Raw genomic sequence first — 18,148 nt, forward strand, 5'->3', positions numbered from 1 at the left:
CTCTCTAAGCAAATTTCAATTGTACTATACAATGTTACCAACTATAGTCACCATTCAGACCCTATTTATCTTATAACAGAAAGAGTGTTGAATGAGCAGAAAAGAGATGAAGGATTGACTACTGGAATACAAACTCATTTTCTTTTAGAACTGGATGACCGAGTCTGCTACTCATATTTTCTACCTCTCAGAATCCCGAGGGACACTAACACTGGGGAGCTAACCATTTCACTTCCCCATACTTGAGGCAACTCTTCTGAGCTTTATCAAACAGATTCAGAGAACCATGTTTATTATTGTTTTGTTTAGTGATACACTTAGAAAGATAAAGAATATGATATATAAGAACAGTCATAATATACAAGCCGTCATGGAATTATGATGAACATATTATTTTAAAAGAAGAGCTTAATGAGATACAACATGTACTGCAGTCCAGCTGAAGCTATATACAATGCATATATAGTTTATGATCTATGTATAATCCATATGTATAAAAACAACATACTTTATTGACGTAAAATAGCACAGCAAGGTTTAAAACAAATGGCTAAGCTCAATGCAGGCTTTACAGTGCCCTGAAAGCCATTTTACTAGCATAAAGGCCTCCAACATGCTCGTATTAACCTACTGATAAATATTTAGACTATTTATGTTTTGTTCTCTTCAGAACTAAGCCAAAATAAATCTATTTTAAGGCAACCTTTAGAAGTGTCAGCATTTCTTATTTTATCTGCTTTGTGGCAAATGTTATTCACAGTGACAATTAAAATATTGAACAATGAAGGACAAAGATTGACAAATTCATCCTGAATCCATTGTATCCTTTTATAAATTTTTCTCTAATGTACAGAAAAGTCATATTCTTTAGCAACCTTCACCTTCCAATTGTGAAGAGCAATATTATTGCTTTTCTGCCCATACAGGCTTACTCAAAGTTATATGTTGGAGATGTCAATTTTGATTTCATGTTCAGAAAAGCATCTATACAAGTCTCATTGCTATTTTTAAAAATTCAGAAAACAAGAACTTACTGAATACAGATTATTATGGCTGCAAGCTATTCCACACTGCTGCTCACTTCCATTGTATCTTTGGATAGATAAACTATCCAATATACAAGGTTGAATCCTGCAAATGCAACTGGGAAGAGAATCCGAGAATACTGGTCTATTTTACTGGTACCTCCAAAGGTTGGAGAGAGGGGTGGGGGGGTAACAGGTGTTGACTGTAAGATGGGAGCTCTTGTGAGGACTTTGCTGGCCTCAGGGGATGGAACTATTGGCAGTGTCAGAGATGTGATTCTTTTCTTCAGATGGTACTTGGAATCAGGATGCTGTAGAGGAAAATATACAGATATATTCTGCTTAGGTAAAGGAACAGACGTTACTCATTCATTTTATCATCATTGACACATGTTTGCTGACACTTTGTTATATAAGTTGAGCTTCCCTGTGGCTCAGATGGTAAAGAGTCTGCCTGCAATGTGGGAGACGGGGGTTCAATCCCTGGGTCAGGAAGATCCCCTGGAGAAGGAAATGGCAACCCACTCCAGTACTCTTGCCTGGAAAATCTTATGGATGGAGGAGCCTGGAAGGCTACAGTCCATGGGGTCACAAAGAGTCAGACACAACTGAGCAACTTCACTTTCTTTCTCTTTCTTTCTATCATAAAAGTTAAAGTACCAGCAATTTTTTTTTTTAAGTAGACCATTTTTAAGGTCTTTATTGAATTTGTTATACTATCGCTGCTGTTTTATGTTTAGATTTTTTGGCCATGAGGCATGTGGGATCTTAGCTTCCTGATTAGGGGTTGAACCTGCACCCCCTGCGCCTGCAATGAATTGGAAGGCAGAGTCCCAACCACTGGATCACCAGGGCAGTGTCATCAAATTCTTAATAATATTTGATAGTGCTACTTCTCCAAGAAAGTGGTAAAACAAATTCTAAAAACATTGATTTACTAACAGCCACTGATAGCTCAGTTGGTAAAGAACCTGCCTGTAATTCAACAGACCCTGGTTGGATTCCTGGGTCAGGAAGATCCCCTGGAGAAGGGATAGGCTACCCACTCCAGTATTCTTGCCTGGAGAATTCCATGGACTATATAGTCCATGGAGTCTCAAAGAGTCATACATGACTGAGCGAATTTCACTTAATATCCTATAATTTAATACATCAGCAATTGATGCCAAGCATGATCCATGTCCCAGGAACTGTGTTGAGTATTGTACTATTAGGAAGAGATAAGCCAGGTTATAAGAGTTTATCCTCTCACCACCCCAGTTATGCATAAACCTATATGGCAATGTGTATAGGCAATGAGAGGGAATGTCATGATGATAGGGAATTTCATTCTGGAGTATGTGGGCAATTAGTCAATACTGTAAAATAATAGCTCAGTTAAATGAGAGCATTCTTCTAGACACGTTCCCAGCCTACAGCCTAATCTTCACGCATTCATAAATCTGAACCAACTGAGGTATGAACAATAGCATAAAAATTTTTAATTGCTCATGTACATCAAAAGCCAGGCACAAAGTAGAAATACCCTTACTATTTTCCCCTTGAAATGTGACTGCCTCTTGGTCCAGAGTTCTGTATTGTGAGCTTTCTGCTTCCTATTCAGAATTTCTCTGCTGTCTCCTTCCATCTTAAGTTACCAAAAATGATACATTTACTAACCTCAGAATTATTATATGTTCTTTTCTATCATTAGCTTTTCTGTTCCACTGAAATCAGAGGACAACCAATCCTAGTCTTGAAAGGGATATTCGGTGCATTAAGTAACAGATGAGAGGCTGAGATCTAGATGTGGGAAATGCTTCACCAACGCTTTCACAGCCAGTAATAAACCAGCCTGGTTAATCTCAGTGCTTGCTATATCCCAGCATCTTCTTTACTCTATAGTATCGAGCTTGCTTCAGAGACTCTGTTTGCTTTAGACACCTTTCAAAAGGGTGGAGACTAGGGGGACTTCTGATTCCTACTTTTTCTTTTCTACAGCCTGTAATAATCACTCTCCTTGTGGCTAGGTTGTCCTTGCTGAGTCCCTGCCTTCACACACATGCTATACATTATCCCTGCTCTTGTAAAACTGCCTTGTTTCCTCTCTGGCAGCAAAATCACCACTTTGCTGCCTGGCAGGGTGTGTTATTCACATGGACAGACTCCCATGGTTTTAGACAGCAGCCCCATGGCAACAGCATGAGGCGGCCGCCTCCCTGGTGCCGGCGGAACCACAGGACCGGAACAGCCCACCGATGCGGTGACACTTGGACTCTGGGAAAACAACAACCCCGAGAACCTCTTCTCCCTCTCCTCCTGAATTTTGCTTTTGATTTGTCATGGATGTTGCTGAACATCTAAATAGTAATAGTCATCATAGAGAATTCAAGCCCACTGTGCTTTGGGGGGCCATAGTAAACCCTGTTTCTTTACCAAAAGCAAGGATAAATCACTGTAAAGTCTGATTTGACTTGACCATGGTGAATTTCAAGCAAAGAATATGTTTACCTGTTATCTGTTGACCAGATATTGGGCTAGGCATGGTGGACAGAAGTAAATAAATCAAAGGTGTTGGAGGTAGAAGAGAGTTTAGAATAGAAGATTGTCCAGTCTACCTATCTTGAATAGGAAATAAGTGACATTTCCTATCAAAAATATGTGGCAACCTTCTTTGATTCTTTGCTTTATAAACCGCTGTCACTCACTATTCATTCCTCAAAGTCAATTTTAAGCTTCACTTTCTTACTGGAGCCTCCTTTCTTTTCTCATGCCCTCATTGATTATTGTTTCTTTTTCAGTGCCTACATCTGTAATATACAATTTTCAATCTAGATATTGATATATGGGTATAATATCTGGCATTGTACACAGCTGTCTTGTGTATTAGTCTGATTTACAAATAAACTGTTAAACAACTGAAAAAAACTGACAACTGAGGACAACTGTGGCTAGGGTCACCGATAGTGTGTGGATAGGACCAGTGTAGTGGTATTCCAGTCTCAACATGCCTGTCTTAGAAGATAAGCATAGCATTGTTGGCAAAAGCTTTCTATCATGTTTCCCAAATTCTAATTTGAATTTTCAGCTATTATATATGTGATCAAAATGTTCTTCACCTGAAAGAGAAAATGTGTCACTGTTTAATCCTTTAAAAAGAGTTCTCCTCCTTCCAGATATACAGAACATTAAAATATTTTACTCTAATAAATTTTCTAAGTATCTTAATGGAGAATAAAGAGGGCAAGGCTTTAGAGCAGATCTTCTTTCTAAACCTGTCTTGATTTTTAATAGCATGCATTGTCTGTCTGTCACCTACGTTTCTTTGTTTTTAAGGGAAAAAGAGGGCAGGCATGAACAAGTTCATTGAAATGGAAAAGTGTAAATTATAATCCAGCATAAATATATAATGTATTGTTTTATCTCCCTCTCTCTTTTGGAGATGTGGGGAGAAGTTATTTGTCAATCTCTTGGCATGTCACAGTGTCACAAATGACTTAATGAGAATTGCCAAATAGCCCTTGTTCAGAGTTAAGCAAGATTGTTCGAGACCTAATGCATGAAAAATTTACGCATAATAGCATTAGCTTGGAATTAAACATCTCCTATGATAGGATCCTTCTTTTCCTCATCTGCTTCCCTAGGCAGTCTCTATGGAGTGTTGCTTAGGAGTTAGACGGCAACAGAGTCAGAAAGCCCTAGTCTGCAATCCCACATTTACTGCTTATCTGCTGTATGACTTTACACATGGCAAAGGAGTCATAGATTCTCCCTAAGCTTAAAGTTTCCATCTTTAAAGTTAGAGACAATAATCATTTCATCTGTAAGGATTTTTTCCCTTTCTTTAAGAACTCAAGAAAGAAAATGTCTCTTTGTCATATGCTTCCTGCCTACTTAGCTGTTACAGTTCTTGCTAGCATATCTTCCCTGTAAACATGACTCCTGTTGTGCTTCATCCCCCTTCCTGACTTGAAATCTCCTTAATGTAGAAATCTCTCTTAATGGTAGAGGGCATATTATTTTCATGTGTAAATACTCCAAACTACCTAGCCAGTGCATAGAACACAGTGAATGCTTCATAAGCATATGCTAAATCAATAAATGAATAAAAATCTAAACATTTCCTGAGATTTATAAGAGTTTTCAGACAAAGAGAAGGGAACAAAATATTCATGATTGTTTTATATTTTAGCATATTGTTTATGTTACACTATATTAAGTACCATGCTTCCCAGGTGGCACTAGTGGTAAAGAACTTGCCTGCCAATGTAGGAGATATAAGAGACATGGGTTTGATCCCTGCATCAGGAAGATCCCCTGGAGGAGGGCATAGCAACTCACTCCAATATTCTTGCCTACAGTCCAAAGGGTCACAAAGAGTTGGACAGAGCTGAAGCAACTTAGCGCACAGACATGCACATAGCCACCATATCTAAGCACTTACCATTTGCAAGCACTACCTGGCACTCTGCCTGCATTATTCTGCTTATTCCTAGAATCTCTGATGTAATAATATTTTGTTTTAGAGATGAGCTAATGAAGGTATAAGCAGGAAGCTGACACAAGTAATAAGTGGTAGCACCTGAGTTCAATCCCTCTTAGATGCCTAAAAGCAGGGGTGCCCAAGCTCTGGGCCACAGAGAGCCTGGGGACCCCTGTCAGAGGAGAGGCAGCAGTAGATTAGAAATAAAGTGCACATTGAATGTAATGTGCTTGAATCTTTCCGAAACCATCCCCCAGCCCCGGTTCACGGAAAAGCTATCTTCCATGAAATCGATTCCTGGTGCCAGAAATGTTGGGGACCACTGCTAAGAGCATAATCATAATGAATACTGGTTTTCTTTTCCATCAGCTTTAGCGTTTAGGGCACAGTTGTTTCTCAGCCACAAAGTTACTGACATATTGATAGTTCTCAGTTGTGGGGACTGTCCTGTACATCATGGGGTCTTGAGTAGCATCCTTGTCCTCTATCCATATGATACCTGTAGCACCCACATCCTCCGAGTTTTGACAACCAAACCTGTCCTTGTAGCATGACATACGTCCTCTGGGGACAGCCACCATTGAGCATCACTGGTTTAGAATTACACTGCCTCATTGTATAGCGATGGCTGGGGGTTTTCTGTGCTAAGTCACTTCAGTCATGTCCAGCTCTTTGTGACCCTATGGACTGTAGCCTGCCAGGCTTCTCTGTCCATGGGGATCTCCAGGCAAAAACACTGGAGTGGGTTGTCGTGCCCTCCTCCAGGGGATCTTCCTGATCCAGGGGCTGAACCCACATCTCTTATGTCTCCTGCATTGGCGGGCAGGTTTTTTACCACTAGTGCCACCTGGGAGGTTTCTAGCAGTCAACGAATACAAGGTTCTCAAGGAAATGCCAGAGAGCTGAATAACCCACACGCTGGATAATCAGTTCCTGGATAATGAGAAATCGGCAGTATAGAGACTGGACATCTAAAATTTAGAAGAATCACATTGAGTTTCTGAAATGAAAAGAAAGCCAATTTTGCAAGCCATTCAAGCTACAGGTTTGCATCAGATTCTGCCTGCCCTATTGTAAGCTCAGCAGCTTCAGCTGATGGTAAAATAGGCTTTTGTCAGAGTCCAGATGAGGGCTCAGCTTGGGGCTGTCACTGTTTTGAGTGGAACACCTGTGGTTTTGAATTTTTCCAGGGCTCCCCGCTGCTCAGTGCCATCCTGCCTTTGGTATTTTTAGAGCATGGCTTTGTTTTAGGTAACGCCATATTGCAAAGGTACTTGGAGTCACACTGGACGTTGTGACAGTCAGTTATTTGGTATAGGGATAAGGCATTTGGGAAGCACTAAGAGCAATTTTGATACCATATTCACTGAGTCTAACATATTAAAGAGGCGGGAGCAATGGGTTACCTCCTAGGGGAGATGTTCCAACCAGGGCTGCATTACTCTAGGGCAAACAAAGCATCTGCTTTTAACCAGGGCACCAAAAACAAGAGAACATATTTTTGAAAACATTTAGTATTTGACAATTTTTTAAATGATAGTATTATTAATTATGGAGAAAAACTCTGGGAGCAGAGACAATTCCAGAATATCTACAGAGAAGCAGCTTATTGGTAGCAATCGGGTAGGTCAGTGGTGCTAGAGACATGTCTGAATACCACACTGAAATGTTTGGAGGGTCCTGGAAGGAATACTGGATGGGGATTTGATGGAAGGTATAGGGAAAGAGCTAATTGCCTACACTTCTCATCTGACCCACCCCACCCTCTCTATAAGTCATATGATGGTGCTACTATAGGAAAGGGGTGTCATGGTCTTCCTGGTGCTCAGAGTCTCTGATGGTCTTAACTCAATTGCTAATTCTTTGGAGTAATGATAGTACTCAAAGAAATCTCAGCAATGTTAGGGACATGGGAGGTAAATCTGTGCTTCATATTTCTCTACACAGGTGAAGGGCAACATGGTTATGGCCCAGCAGATGTTTTAGCCTTGAAAAGAGTACAGAAAGGACAACATGTCTTACTTCCCTCTCTGTGCCCAAGTTGCTAATAACTGACTTAGTTTCTCTAGATCAGGGTCAGGCTCATCTTTCTGTTCCCAACATCGGCACCACTTCCTCCAGAATCACCCCCTCTAGACTGAGCGAATACTCTTGCGTGGTCCTTCTTCAGCCTCCTATACATCTATAACCACAACCTTTATCACAGTGCATTGTCAGGGCTCCTTGATTTCCCTCTCTTCCTGCTTGATGGGCAGTTCCATCACAGAAGAGGCTCTATCGATGTTGCTTACTAATCAATTCTCAGTGTTCTACAGAAGGTCTGCATGTAAAGGCACTTAACAAATGCTTATGGTATGAATCATTTTAACACATAGCTACTCAATAAATTGGTGGCAGGTGACAAAAAAAATAAACCATGCAATCAGTATAAACACAGTTATTCCCTCAACTAATTAAATTTTGGTCAACTTATAGATAATTTGTGAAAAACATCACACCTTGCATGAAAAAGAGAAGTCACATTGGATGTGTTGAGTAGTGGTGCAGAGGATTCGTTCTTAAGAACTTGGTGGTGAGGGCTTAGATATTTAAAATAAAAAGAATACTAGGAAAACATTCCAGAAGAGATCAGAGTCTAAACTCAGTCTTATCTACAAAATAAGTACACCCTAGACAAATAATAAGTTCTGAAACATAAATACAGGAGTACTTTCTAATGCCTGAATAGCATACCATATAAAAACAATATGGAAAGACACCATATAAGCAGGAAAGAAGCACTGGACAATTTCTTCTCAAAATCTAAAAATATAAAGTCTCCACTTCCAAATGCCTTAAAAACAGAAAGATTATTAATCTGTAGAACACTTCTGAAGATTTAGATTTAGTCTCTTCAGGTATGAGTACTAGATTTTTAATGTCTGAATTTCTTTATCATTATTATAAATTTCAAGGTCAAATTCAAAGTGATAAAGTTTTCACATTCATTCTAACCAGTTTCCTATGAAAAACAACGTGCACTTTAAAACATACAATTTAGAATCACATGAAATATCCAAGCACTTAATCTCATTTCAACTTTGCCGTATTGGTTTGCTATTTCAATGTCCAACTTACCCAAATAATGTTATTTTGATTACAACTGAATAGGCATTTTTAAATGTCATGGTATTTGAAAGAAAAAATGACCTTGTAATCATAATATACCATTGTGCTATATAAATTCCAAATTTGTAATTTATGTTTGTTCCTCTATATTATAAAAGGCAATTGCCAAGTTTTGACATAAAGAAATAAAATGTACATGTTCTATGCAATCATCTGTATTTATTTCTTGATGCTTGCAAGGTTTATATTGTTAGGTTTGGTTACTTTTGGTTTTTATTTTTATACTTTGATTTAGCCTTTCAGAAACAAAAGTCTCCTTTTCATTGCCTTGAAATATTATAAGTGGAGCCAGGTTTAGAAATATAATTTTTCATAGGAAAAAAAAGTCAACTTGCAAGGAAAAAAGTACTTTGAGATGATTTGAATCCAATTTTTTTATACAAGTTCCAAAGGACAGGCTAATTATATGTTAGTATATTAGAACTATTAGAAGATAGTCTATATGAAGACCTGAGATCTTAAATTCCATCTTATTAATAAATTATACTTTTAAAATAATAGATGTAGGGAATGATAACTCTTTCTCCAAGGATTTGAAATCATATCCTTCTCAGTAATCCATATTTTTAAAAAGTTGAAGTAAGGAAGTTGGTCTTTCCTTTTGTCTCGATATCAGATCAATGACTATATTCAAAATCACTTTTCTTCTCTTTTTCTCTTGAATTTCTCCTTTTATTTTTACTGTACTTGTCAAATAAGACACTATTAAATGGTTTTTGATAAATATCAGTTCTTCTTCCTTTCTAGATATATGTTAATATATGACCTTTGGGCAATATAATAATTATGTGTCTATATAAGTACAGACAGGTTGTAACATAATCACAAGGTTTTGTAACATAATCACAAACAAAATTCTCAAAAATACTTAAATTTATCTTTTGTGAAAAATATAATTTTCAACTCATTTGAACTAGGTCTCCAGACTAACATATTTTTGTTGTAAATTTATATTTTTGTGACCTTTGAAAACACATGTGTGGGGATGTGTGCATGCTCAATCATGTCCAATTCTTCGCAACTTCATGGACTGTAGCCTGCCAGGCTCCTCTGTCCATAAGATTTCCCAAGGAAGAATACTAGGGTGGGGTGCCACTTGCTCCTCCAGGGGATCTTCCCAGCCCAGGGATCAAACCCACATCTCTGGAGTCTCCTGCATTGGCAGGTGGTTTCTTTACCACTACTGCTACCCAAACATCATTAAATAAAGAATTTTGGAAATCACCTTACCTACATTCAGAAAAGGTTTTTTTTTTTTTTTTTTTTTTTACCCAGTGGTATGTACTCTTTCATAGTTCAGTCTCTGAGAAAGTGCTGGGAGGTTAGGGCATATAGTTGTGAATATTAGGATTTCTGGAATCAATTCTTAGTTTTTCTGAGTGATTATTGTTTCCCTTCTCCGAGCCTCTGTTTTTTTATTTTCAAGTGTAATTTGACTGGATCATTGGATGGCAGACCTCTTTTTTAATGAGGTCTAATTTAAGGAAAAACTCTTTAAATGATTAATTGCCACTTATCATGGACTGGTCTTATCCTTTGGATAAGTTATCCTTGGGATAACTTCTCAAACAAGTTTCTTAGTTTATCAAAGAGAAAAGTTTCAATAAAAATCATCTTTTAATGCCAATAAATAGCTCAGTATTTGGAAAATAAAACACATATAGTGTTATAATTCTTACTGTAAAATTTAAGCAAAGATTAACTGGTTTTGTGATTTGGAAATATTCATGAGAATTGAACAATTATAAACATATTTCCAATTCAAATTGTCTGCATTACTTGATTTTGCTCTTTTTTCAAGACCTACAGTTTAGAGTTTGTATTGAAGTAAAAATGTATAATTGTCAATCAATTCTACAATCCTTTTTTAAGAAGTACATGCAATTTAATTGTGAGAATTTATTCATATACATAATTGAAATTTGAGGGCACATTTATGACCCTTGAATTATTAATGCTATCATTTATTTTTTATTAAAAAATGCCTTGGGGACCAGCATTTAGTCACCACAAATCTAAACTTAATTTTATAGGTATTTTTCACTGATTAAGTCTTTGCAAAAATTAATATACATAAAATATGCATCTTATATACATATAACATGAATGTGAACATGAGAATGTTTTCATGTGAATCAAAAACTTGGCTTATGACTCAGCATTCACAGAATCTAATATACACATCTTGCCCCTCTGGATTAAAGCAACAAGCGGATTTCTAACAAAAATTGTTCATAGGAGTCCCTGTTGGTTTCCTTCAGACTCTGGAGCCTCATTAGGAATGTTTTTTTTCTCCCTGGTTGGTATATGGGAGAACGTTATTCTCCCTGGTTGGTATATGGGAACCCGTTCAAAGGAAGCACCTAAAGGCTGAGAATTTTCTCGTCTCCTCTGAGCGCTTGGAATCTGCCAGTACTAGTGAGGATGATGAAAGAGGAATACCAAAAGTTTAGAGCAAAGATAAATGAAGGATTGTTGCTTGGCTTTTTCCTGTGAGGTTGGAGAAGTTGACCTTGGAACCAAAGTTACGTAACTGTATTACTAATATTACTTTGGTACTGTCTACTTGTTTGCAATAACTATTCGGGCTGCCTTTTCCTATGCAGTGTGGGTAACATTAGAAAAGTAAACAGTTACCAAAACAATCTCAGCTTCCAGGGGTTCAGTCGCTTTTGCTATTGTCACTGGGGGTGAGGCTGCAATCTGCGCCTTCCTTTTGGCCTTTTGTGTCTGAAGATTGGTAAAGTAGTTGACAGCAGCAAACTCAATAAGAGCAGAGAAGACGAAAGCAAAGCAAACAGCTATGAACCAATCCATGGCAGTTGCATAAGACACTTTTGGCAAGGAGTGCCGGGCACTGATGCTTAAAGTGGTCATGGTTAAAACAGTGGTGATTCCTAAAACGAGACAGAATAAGAAATACAGTATTAGCATTTGCAATCGAGTAACAGGCTCAAACGGGAACTTGTTGGAGAAGATTTCAGTTACAAATGTAATTTTTGTTATTTATTTTTAATTGTTCACAATTATTATCATAGGCATTCATATTTTTGTATCCTTCAATACCTTGTATACATTGTAGTTGCTCAAAAAGTAATTTTTTGAAGTGATTTAGTTTAGCAATAATAATATAATAGTAAATTATTAGTACATGAGTAATACAATCTTGAACTGATCATATTTATTGCTGATATAAAATTTCATCATATTAATAATTATTTGTATAGATGATAAATATAAAATTAGATTTCACAATATTTTAATTTCTAGATTGGTTTTAAGATAAAATATTTAATCATGAGAAAATAATTTCATCACTCATCTTGCAGAGGTTTTCTGTTTTGGAGGATTTATATAATCCAAAGATGGTTAGCATCATATATATATTCTTTTATAATTTGCAAAAAGAGATATGTTTTAGTATGGTAAATTAAAAGGTCAAAATTCATCTGAGATTTCAATTAAACTCAGGTCTTCCCTATGAACTACTAAACTTATAATCATGAAAGCTGAGGAAAAAATTGGGTTTTGTTACATAAGGTATTTCCTGTTACAGCTCTTTTTCTTATTTCATTTTGTTCTATCACACTGTTAGTGATTCTATATAGCATAAATGTAACTAAATATTTAGGCTGAACAGTAGGAAACTGGTGATATTTAACTGCGATTCATGGGGTCACCAAGAGTTGGACACAACTGAGTGACTGAACTGAACTGAACTGAAGACCGAAAAAATGGCAAATTTTTTTATGATCCTCCCTAATGAAAGGGAGATATATTTTGTGTATTCATGGGTTCAATATCTTAACTTTTAGTTTCATTGAATTACATGTCATTTTAAATTTTCTACTTTTTCTAGAAAAAGCAAAATGAGATAAATTCTCCAAAATAGGGCACTTGAAAGTCATAGGAAACCAGCAGGAATTCTTGCTGAGACAAATCTTTTGTTGATTCACCATACAAATTGTGATAAGATGAAGGTTACTTCATATGAAACATGCGTCTGAATGAGATAGGAGTTTATTTCCTTTGTGGACTGAAAAAGTTCACTGGTGTGAATATTCCCCTTAAAATACACAAGCAGTGTGAGCTGGAGGGTGATAGAAAGTGGAGCCCAGAGAGTGAAGCGTACCAAAGACAGTTCTGGCTGGAACAGACTCCTTATTAATCCAGAAAGACACCTGGGAAAGAATGACTGTCATAATGCAAGGAGTGTAGATCTGTATCATGAAGTAGCCCATCTTCCTTTGCAAATGGAAATAAACTGTCATTATTACGTATTCACCTGTTGGAAGACAGGTATGTCAGTATTATTGCTCTTAACAATGTGCAAAAATGTGCAGTTAGAAATAAATCTTACAGATCCTTAAATTAAGATGTATAGGAAGAAAATACCAAAGACATTTTTCAATGCATTACAAAGTTAGTCGATCAGCAGATGATAAAGGCACCAGCTCATTGTTTTCTGTGGAGTTCTTTGTGTCGCATACATACAAAACTACTCACTCCAAGGCTATACAAATGTTTATATATGCACATGGTTGCAAAATCCATCTTAAAGCTACTCATCACTTTAAAACTGCAAGTTTTGCTGAGAATGGCTAATGCAGAGGAAAAACAAATAGATATTTTGAAAATGTGCGCTGGAGTCACCTTGTAGGATTCTATTCACATGTTGGTTAAATTCTTACCTGTGTTAGATTTAATTGTCTCACTAGATACTGTTTGTCCAATCAGATCATACTGAAGAAGGCTTGAGGATTCTTCTGGGACTTCCACTGAGTAAAGTGGTCCTTTTTTCCATGTATATATGATTTCACTTTTGGGGTAAGCATCTGAATTTTTTAAACAAATTGCAGTAAATCTGGCTAGTTGTGTGTTTGTTTTTTTTCTTTCAAAGCAAATCTTGTCCATTATGAAAAGAAAATACAAGCATAAATTTAAAAAAATATATTTTTTCTTTAATCCTGGTGACCAAAACCTCTATATATAAGATTGACAGACATGATTAAGTAAGTTAATTCCAAGAATTATACAGAGAATATCAGAGTAGTAATTCTCTTTTGCTTTCCAGCCTGACTAAAACCAAATAATTGTGTATTTTGAATATATTATTTAACTCTCAGAAGTATTTTGTCACTTACAACTGCCAAATTTGAGTGGACAAGCATGCCCATCCATAGGAAAGTTGACCAGTTTCATAGGACAGTCAGCGTTGATGGTAAGCCTAAGGAACATTGAAATAAATGGTTCTGAGTCACTATGATGGACAAATCCTTTGAGCAGAGGACAAAGAACTGAGGAAACCTCACCTCATGGTGTATAGAATGGTTCCATTCTGCATTATTCTGAAGAGTTTATTAGGAGTTGTCATGTTGTGAGCAATTGATTTTTTGCCATTCCTGAAAAAAGTGTCAGGTGTCCAGATTTTACTGACCATCAGGTTATTCAAACTCAAAATCTCAGTTGGCCCCCCAAACTTCAACCTCTCATCTGTCCAAGTCTGGCGGAAAAAAACGTCCATCGTGTACTCCTAAGAGAAAGTAAGATATTCACGCATGCTGGGTAGATGGTTCATTAAGAATAGTTTATTCATTAGCTTACATACTCAATACTAAAATTTAAGAAATAAAGCAACTTTTTATGACAATAGCCTATCAGGAGAACTATAACCAGTGAATTATTATTTTTCACACTGTAAGATTGTAATACTATTATAGACGATCGTGTTGATATTGTATAAACCTCCCTTCTCCACCTTCACCTTCAACATTCTTCCTTTTTTCTATCAGTAATCCATGTCTCTATCTACTGACCTCCTGATTTCTCCTTATTTAATTTAGAATAAAAATATAAGATTTAATCTAGTTTTTGTTTTGGCCTTCCTACCATCAATTAGTAATATCATTCCTCTTAGCAACTTGTTTACCTTCAAAAATATATCTGAGCAACACAGTGCCACTTAGTACAGTTCCAAGGATAGAGAGACTTTACTTGATAAGCATACTTTGTCTGCACATCATAATTATTTTATATAGTTCTCAGAGAACATGAAAGCAAATATTACCATGATTACTCAAACAGAGCCTCATTTAAGCATGCATAATCAAAATTATGTTTTAATTTGTGGCTTTTATAAAATAACATTAAGAACTTAAGTATTATGATAAAGGCCTTTGCTAAAGTCAATGATAAATAGCAACTTATAATTATGTCAAAATATTGCCAAGAATTGCTTTGTATCCTTTATGTGTTCCTTTATGAGACCTATTACTGCAAGTGGTGATTATATTTTAAAAATATAACTTGACATACAGTATATCCATATAATGGTGATCCAGGCTTTAACAAGCCTCTCTTGTATAAATACACTTAAAAAAGACACACACATAAAATAAAGTTCTAAGTGTCCCCAGATTTCAATGCTACAGTAGAATATAGTTGTGATTATTTATTCTTGGTGTGAGTCATACTCAAATGAAAAAAAATTGATAGTTAAATTGTTGAGGATTCTGAAGAAATGCTGACTCTTTTCTCTCAATTCTCAAGACATTTATCTCCTAAAGTGCTCCTTGGTCTCTGCCCCTCTTCCTTGTTATTTTCTTTTTACTCTTTTCCTTTCTCTTCCCCTTTTTATTCCTTTCCCTCTTTTTACATTTCCATTCCTTTTTTTCTGCTTATATTCTCAGCTCAAAAAGCAGAAAATGAAAGTCTCTAATAACTGTTAATCTAGAATTACATCCCCCTAGTACATTTAATGCACCACTTTCAAGAGTTATGTTTTTCTTCAGTTTTCGTATTTATATTTTATTTTTAGGGGGGACACACTCCTGGAGAAACATGAAAGAATATCATGATACAGTTTGTTCTAAAAGACTGGTTCAGTTTTTCACTGCCACTTACTATAAATACCCTCTTACGAATCCTACAGCCATCTGTACCTGGAACAGAGTTCCCAGAACACCTACTGGTCCATTTGCAAACATAAAAGGTGGACTGTGTTAGTCTTTCCAAAGGACTCCCTTTACTGGTCTAATAACATGTACTGAGAATGGTGCACTGCCTAAACAGCCAAGTTTTATGTTTAACAGATCTTCTCAATATACTCTTACATGGCATTCCATCTTTGTTATTTTTTTTTTTTACTCCTCCATAAATTTCCTAAAACTTCATAAAGATGGGGGAGAATCTTCTCTTTGTAAGGAAGAATCGGTACTTGATATGTGAACAGAAGAGAGGATATCATCATCTTAAAAGTCTCCTCAGATTCATGTTCAAGCAGAGCCTTTAGTGAAATGTGAAGGAGATTTGGCCAATAATCTGCTCTAACGGCCATTCCTTCCCAGCATGAGCGCATATATTGCTTTTAGATCTAGAGCCAAGTTTGTTAACAATGTCCATTATCATTCATTCTGGGACTCAGTCCGTTCCTCCTTTAAGCAAAATTACTCTCCTCACTCAGCTCACTCACCATCTCCACGTCTGACACGGGCCCAAAACTTGTCACGTAAATGTCTGTTTTGACTTCAGTGACAGCACCTGAAATTGATGACATTTATCATCAATGACGTTAAGGGGATTGAATGGAACGACCATTTCACAAAGTCCCTTCTCTCAGCCAGAATCTACAACCCATCCTAAAGTAATTCTAATAGCAAGTGTCCTTTGGTTTTTCAGCTCTTAAAAACTCAAATTAGTTGCATTGTTTTGAATTTATTCTGACCAAATTGCAAAGTTTAAGGAATGAAAGAAAACTGGGTTAGTATTCTAACAACTACAGTAATAATTAATGTTTAGTGATAGCTTTAATGGAACAGATACTTAAAAATGTGTTTTATATGAAGAATCTCATTTACATTCACACACCCTATGAGACAAGCACTGTTTATATACCCCGCCACTGTTGAGAAAGTGGAGGCTTGAGAGTTCAAATGACTCACATATAAGGTCAGGAATTGAGGGAGGGACAGAGACTGGATGGCCCCCCGCCCCAACCCCAGTGCCCTGCAACTTCCCACTCTGCTATCCTGAGGCCTCTGGGCCTTGGACTGAAGGGGGAATAAGGGCACGTATGCCACATAGAGTCTAGGAAGGACTTTGCCTCTTACCTCCAAATCCCGGTCGCAGACGATTGTCGTAGCCTTCAAGCAAGTTGTCCAGGATCCGACTGATGTTTTTGGAATAGAAGTTTCCTTCATCTTCAAGTTTCCCTAGAGCATTTTCTACCCTGTGAGTAGACAGTCAATGATCCTCCCTCCCAGCCTCAGAGAAAATAGGCTGTTCATTCCAGCCTCGTCTACCCCACCATACAGATGAGCCATGCCATCCAGGATGCTTCTATGATTTGGTATAGAAGTCACCCCGTGGATGCATGCTTGCCCTTTCCTTGGAGCTAAAAGGAAAAGTCAGAAAGCAAAGCCTTACCAGAGGACAAGGCACAGACAGGGCAGAGGCAACACCATCCTGCGGTGCGCTGAGATGCCGGCTCGCCCCCGCCTGCCGGCTCCCCTTTTCCAGTTAACTAGAGCGCTCTCCAGAACCACTGATGCGTCCAGCCAGTAACCCAGTAGGTGAAGACGAAAAGGTTGCCAGCTGAACGTGGAGGGTTCCCCTTGATCTCTTCACTCTCCGTTCTGTCCTTTCACGTGGAACAAGGTGGTTTGGGGTCTTAGAGTATGTCCCAGTGGACATTTATCCTCCTCTGACTGACTCAGTTGGGGAATGAGAGTCTGGAGGGACAGTGCATGGTCAGAGAGCAGTGACAATAATCAAATAAGGCATTAGGGGAGATTAGAAGGGAGAAATTCACTGCTAGTTTTGGCATGGACTTAGCAGGGCCCTGTGAGGAAATCTGGACCACAGTGGCATCTTGCTGATTGAGATTATGTTCCAATGGGCTCAGCATTTATTATTTCTATGGTTCACAGAAGGATTTCTACATAGCTCTCACTGCTTAAAAAGTCAAACAATATTGAAGTCTTCTTGGATGCTCTTTCTGATTTCACCAGCTTTATTGCATCAGCTACCCCTTTCTTCTCTATTTAATACTGGTTCTCATTCTTCTTTGAAAAAGCACTTAGAACACATCAGAACAACTCCTGACTACCTTGCTATTGGATTAGTGTTCTGTTTTTTTTTTTTTTTTTTTTGCAAGTACTTTGCTGATCCTTCTTGTGAAATGTATGGCACCTCAAGCAAAGTTATAAAGTCCAATGCTGCCTGTAAGAGACAATATCTGGAAAGCGCTTACTAAGATCTCCATGTAGAAATGCTATAAGAATAAAGTATCCATAAACATGGTCGATGATGATGTTGCTGGCACGATTAGGCTTGTCATAGGTCAAAAGTGGAATGTTTGAAACAAAGGAGCAGCATTCTCCCCCTAGTCTGGGAAAGTTGGAGTAATAAAAGTCTCTTTAAGCCTTATAATTTTAATCTTTAAATAAAAATAATAAAGTGAATGTGTGTGTGTATCTATATATGCATATATATA

At 37.3% G+C, this 18,148-nt stretch overlaps 1 protein-coding gene across 2 annotated transcripts; it reads right to left on the reverse strand.

Moving 5' to 3' along the window:
• Positions 255–17,493, reverse strand: GABRA6 (gamma-aminobutyric acid type A receptor alpha6 subunit). Of its 2 annotated transcripts, XM_005683260.3 has the most exons (9): positions 17,080–17,493; positions 16,764–16,882; positions 16,127–16,194; positions 13,968–14,188; positions 13,800–13,882; positions 13,347–13,490; positions 12,788–12,940; positions 11,293–11,552; positions 255–1,336 (listed from the first exon to the last, which is right to left on the reverse strand). In XM_005683260.3, exons 1-9 carry the CDS (start codon positions 17,115–17,117, stop codon positions 1,061–1,063), a joined length of 1,362 nt encoding a protein of 453 aa, XP_005683317.2. In that variant the 5' UTR covers positions 17,118–17,493; the 3' UTR covers positions 255–1,060. The 2 variants fall into 2 exon arrangements, with proteins under 2 accessions (XP_005683317.2, XP_013821195.2); XM_013965741.2 differs by lacking the exon at positions 13,347–13,490.

Source organism: Capra hircus, chromosome 7, assembly GCF_001704415.2.
Source record: "Capra hircus breed San Clemente chromosome 7, ASM170441v1, whole genome shotgun sequence".
Classification (NCBI taxonomy): Eukaryota; Metazoa; Chordata; class Mammalia; order Artiodactyla; family Bovidae; genus Capra; species Capra hircus.

Bases quoted from the DNA above. Each gene is read 5' to 3' on its own strand.
- GABRA6 (XM_005683260.3), bottom strand. From the start codon at position 17,117: ATGGTGTTGCCTCTGCCCTGTCTGTGCCTTGTCCTCTG. The intron at 13,883-13,967 runs GTGAGGTTTCCT...AATGTTCCTTAG, and splicing joins ACCATTCTATACACCATGAG to GCTTACCATCAACGCTGACT. The intron at 1,337-11,292 runs GTAACTGTTTAC...TTTCCTCTACAG, and splicing joins TGGAAGCTGAGATTGTTTTG to CATCCTGATTCCAAGTACCA.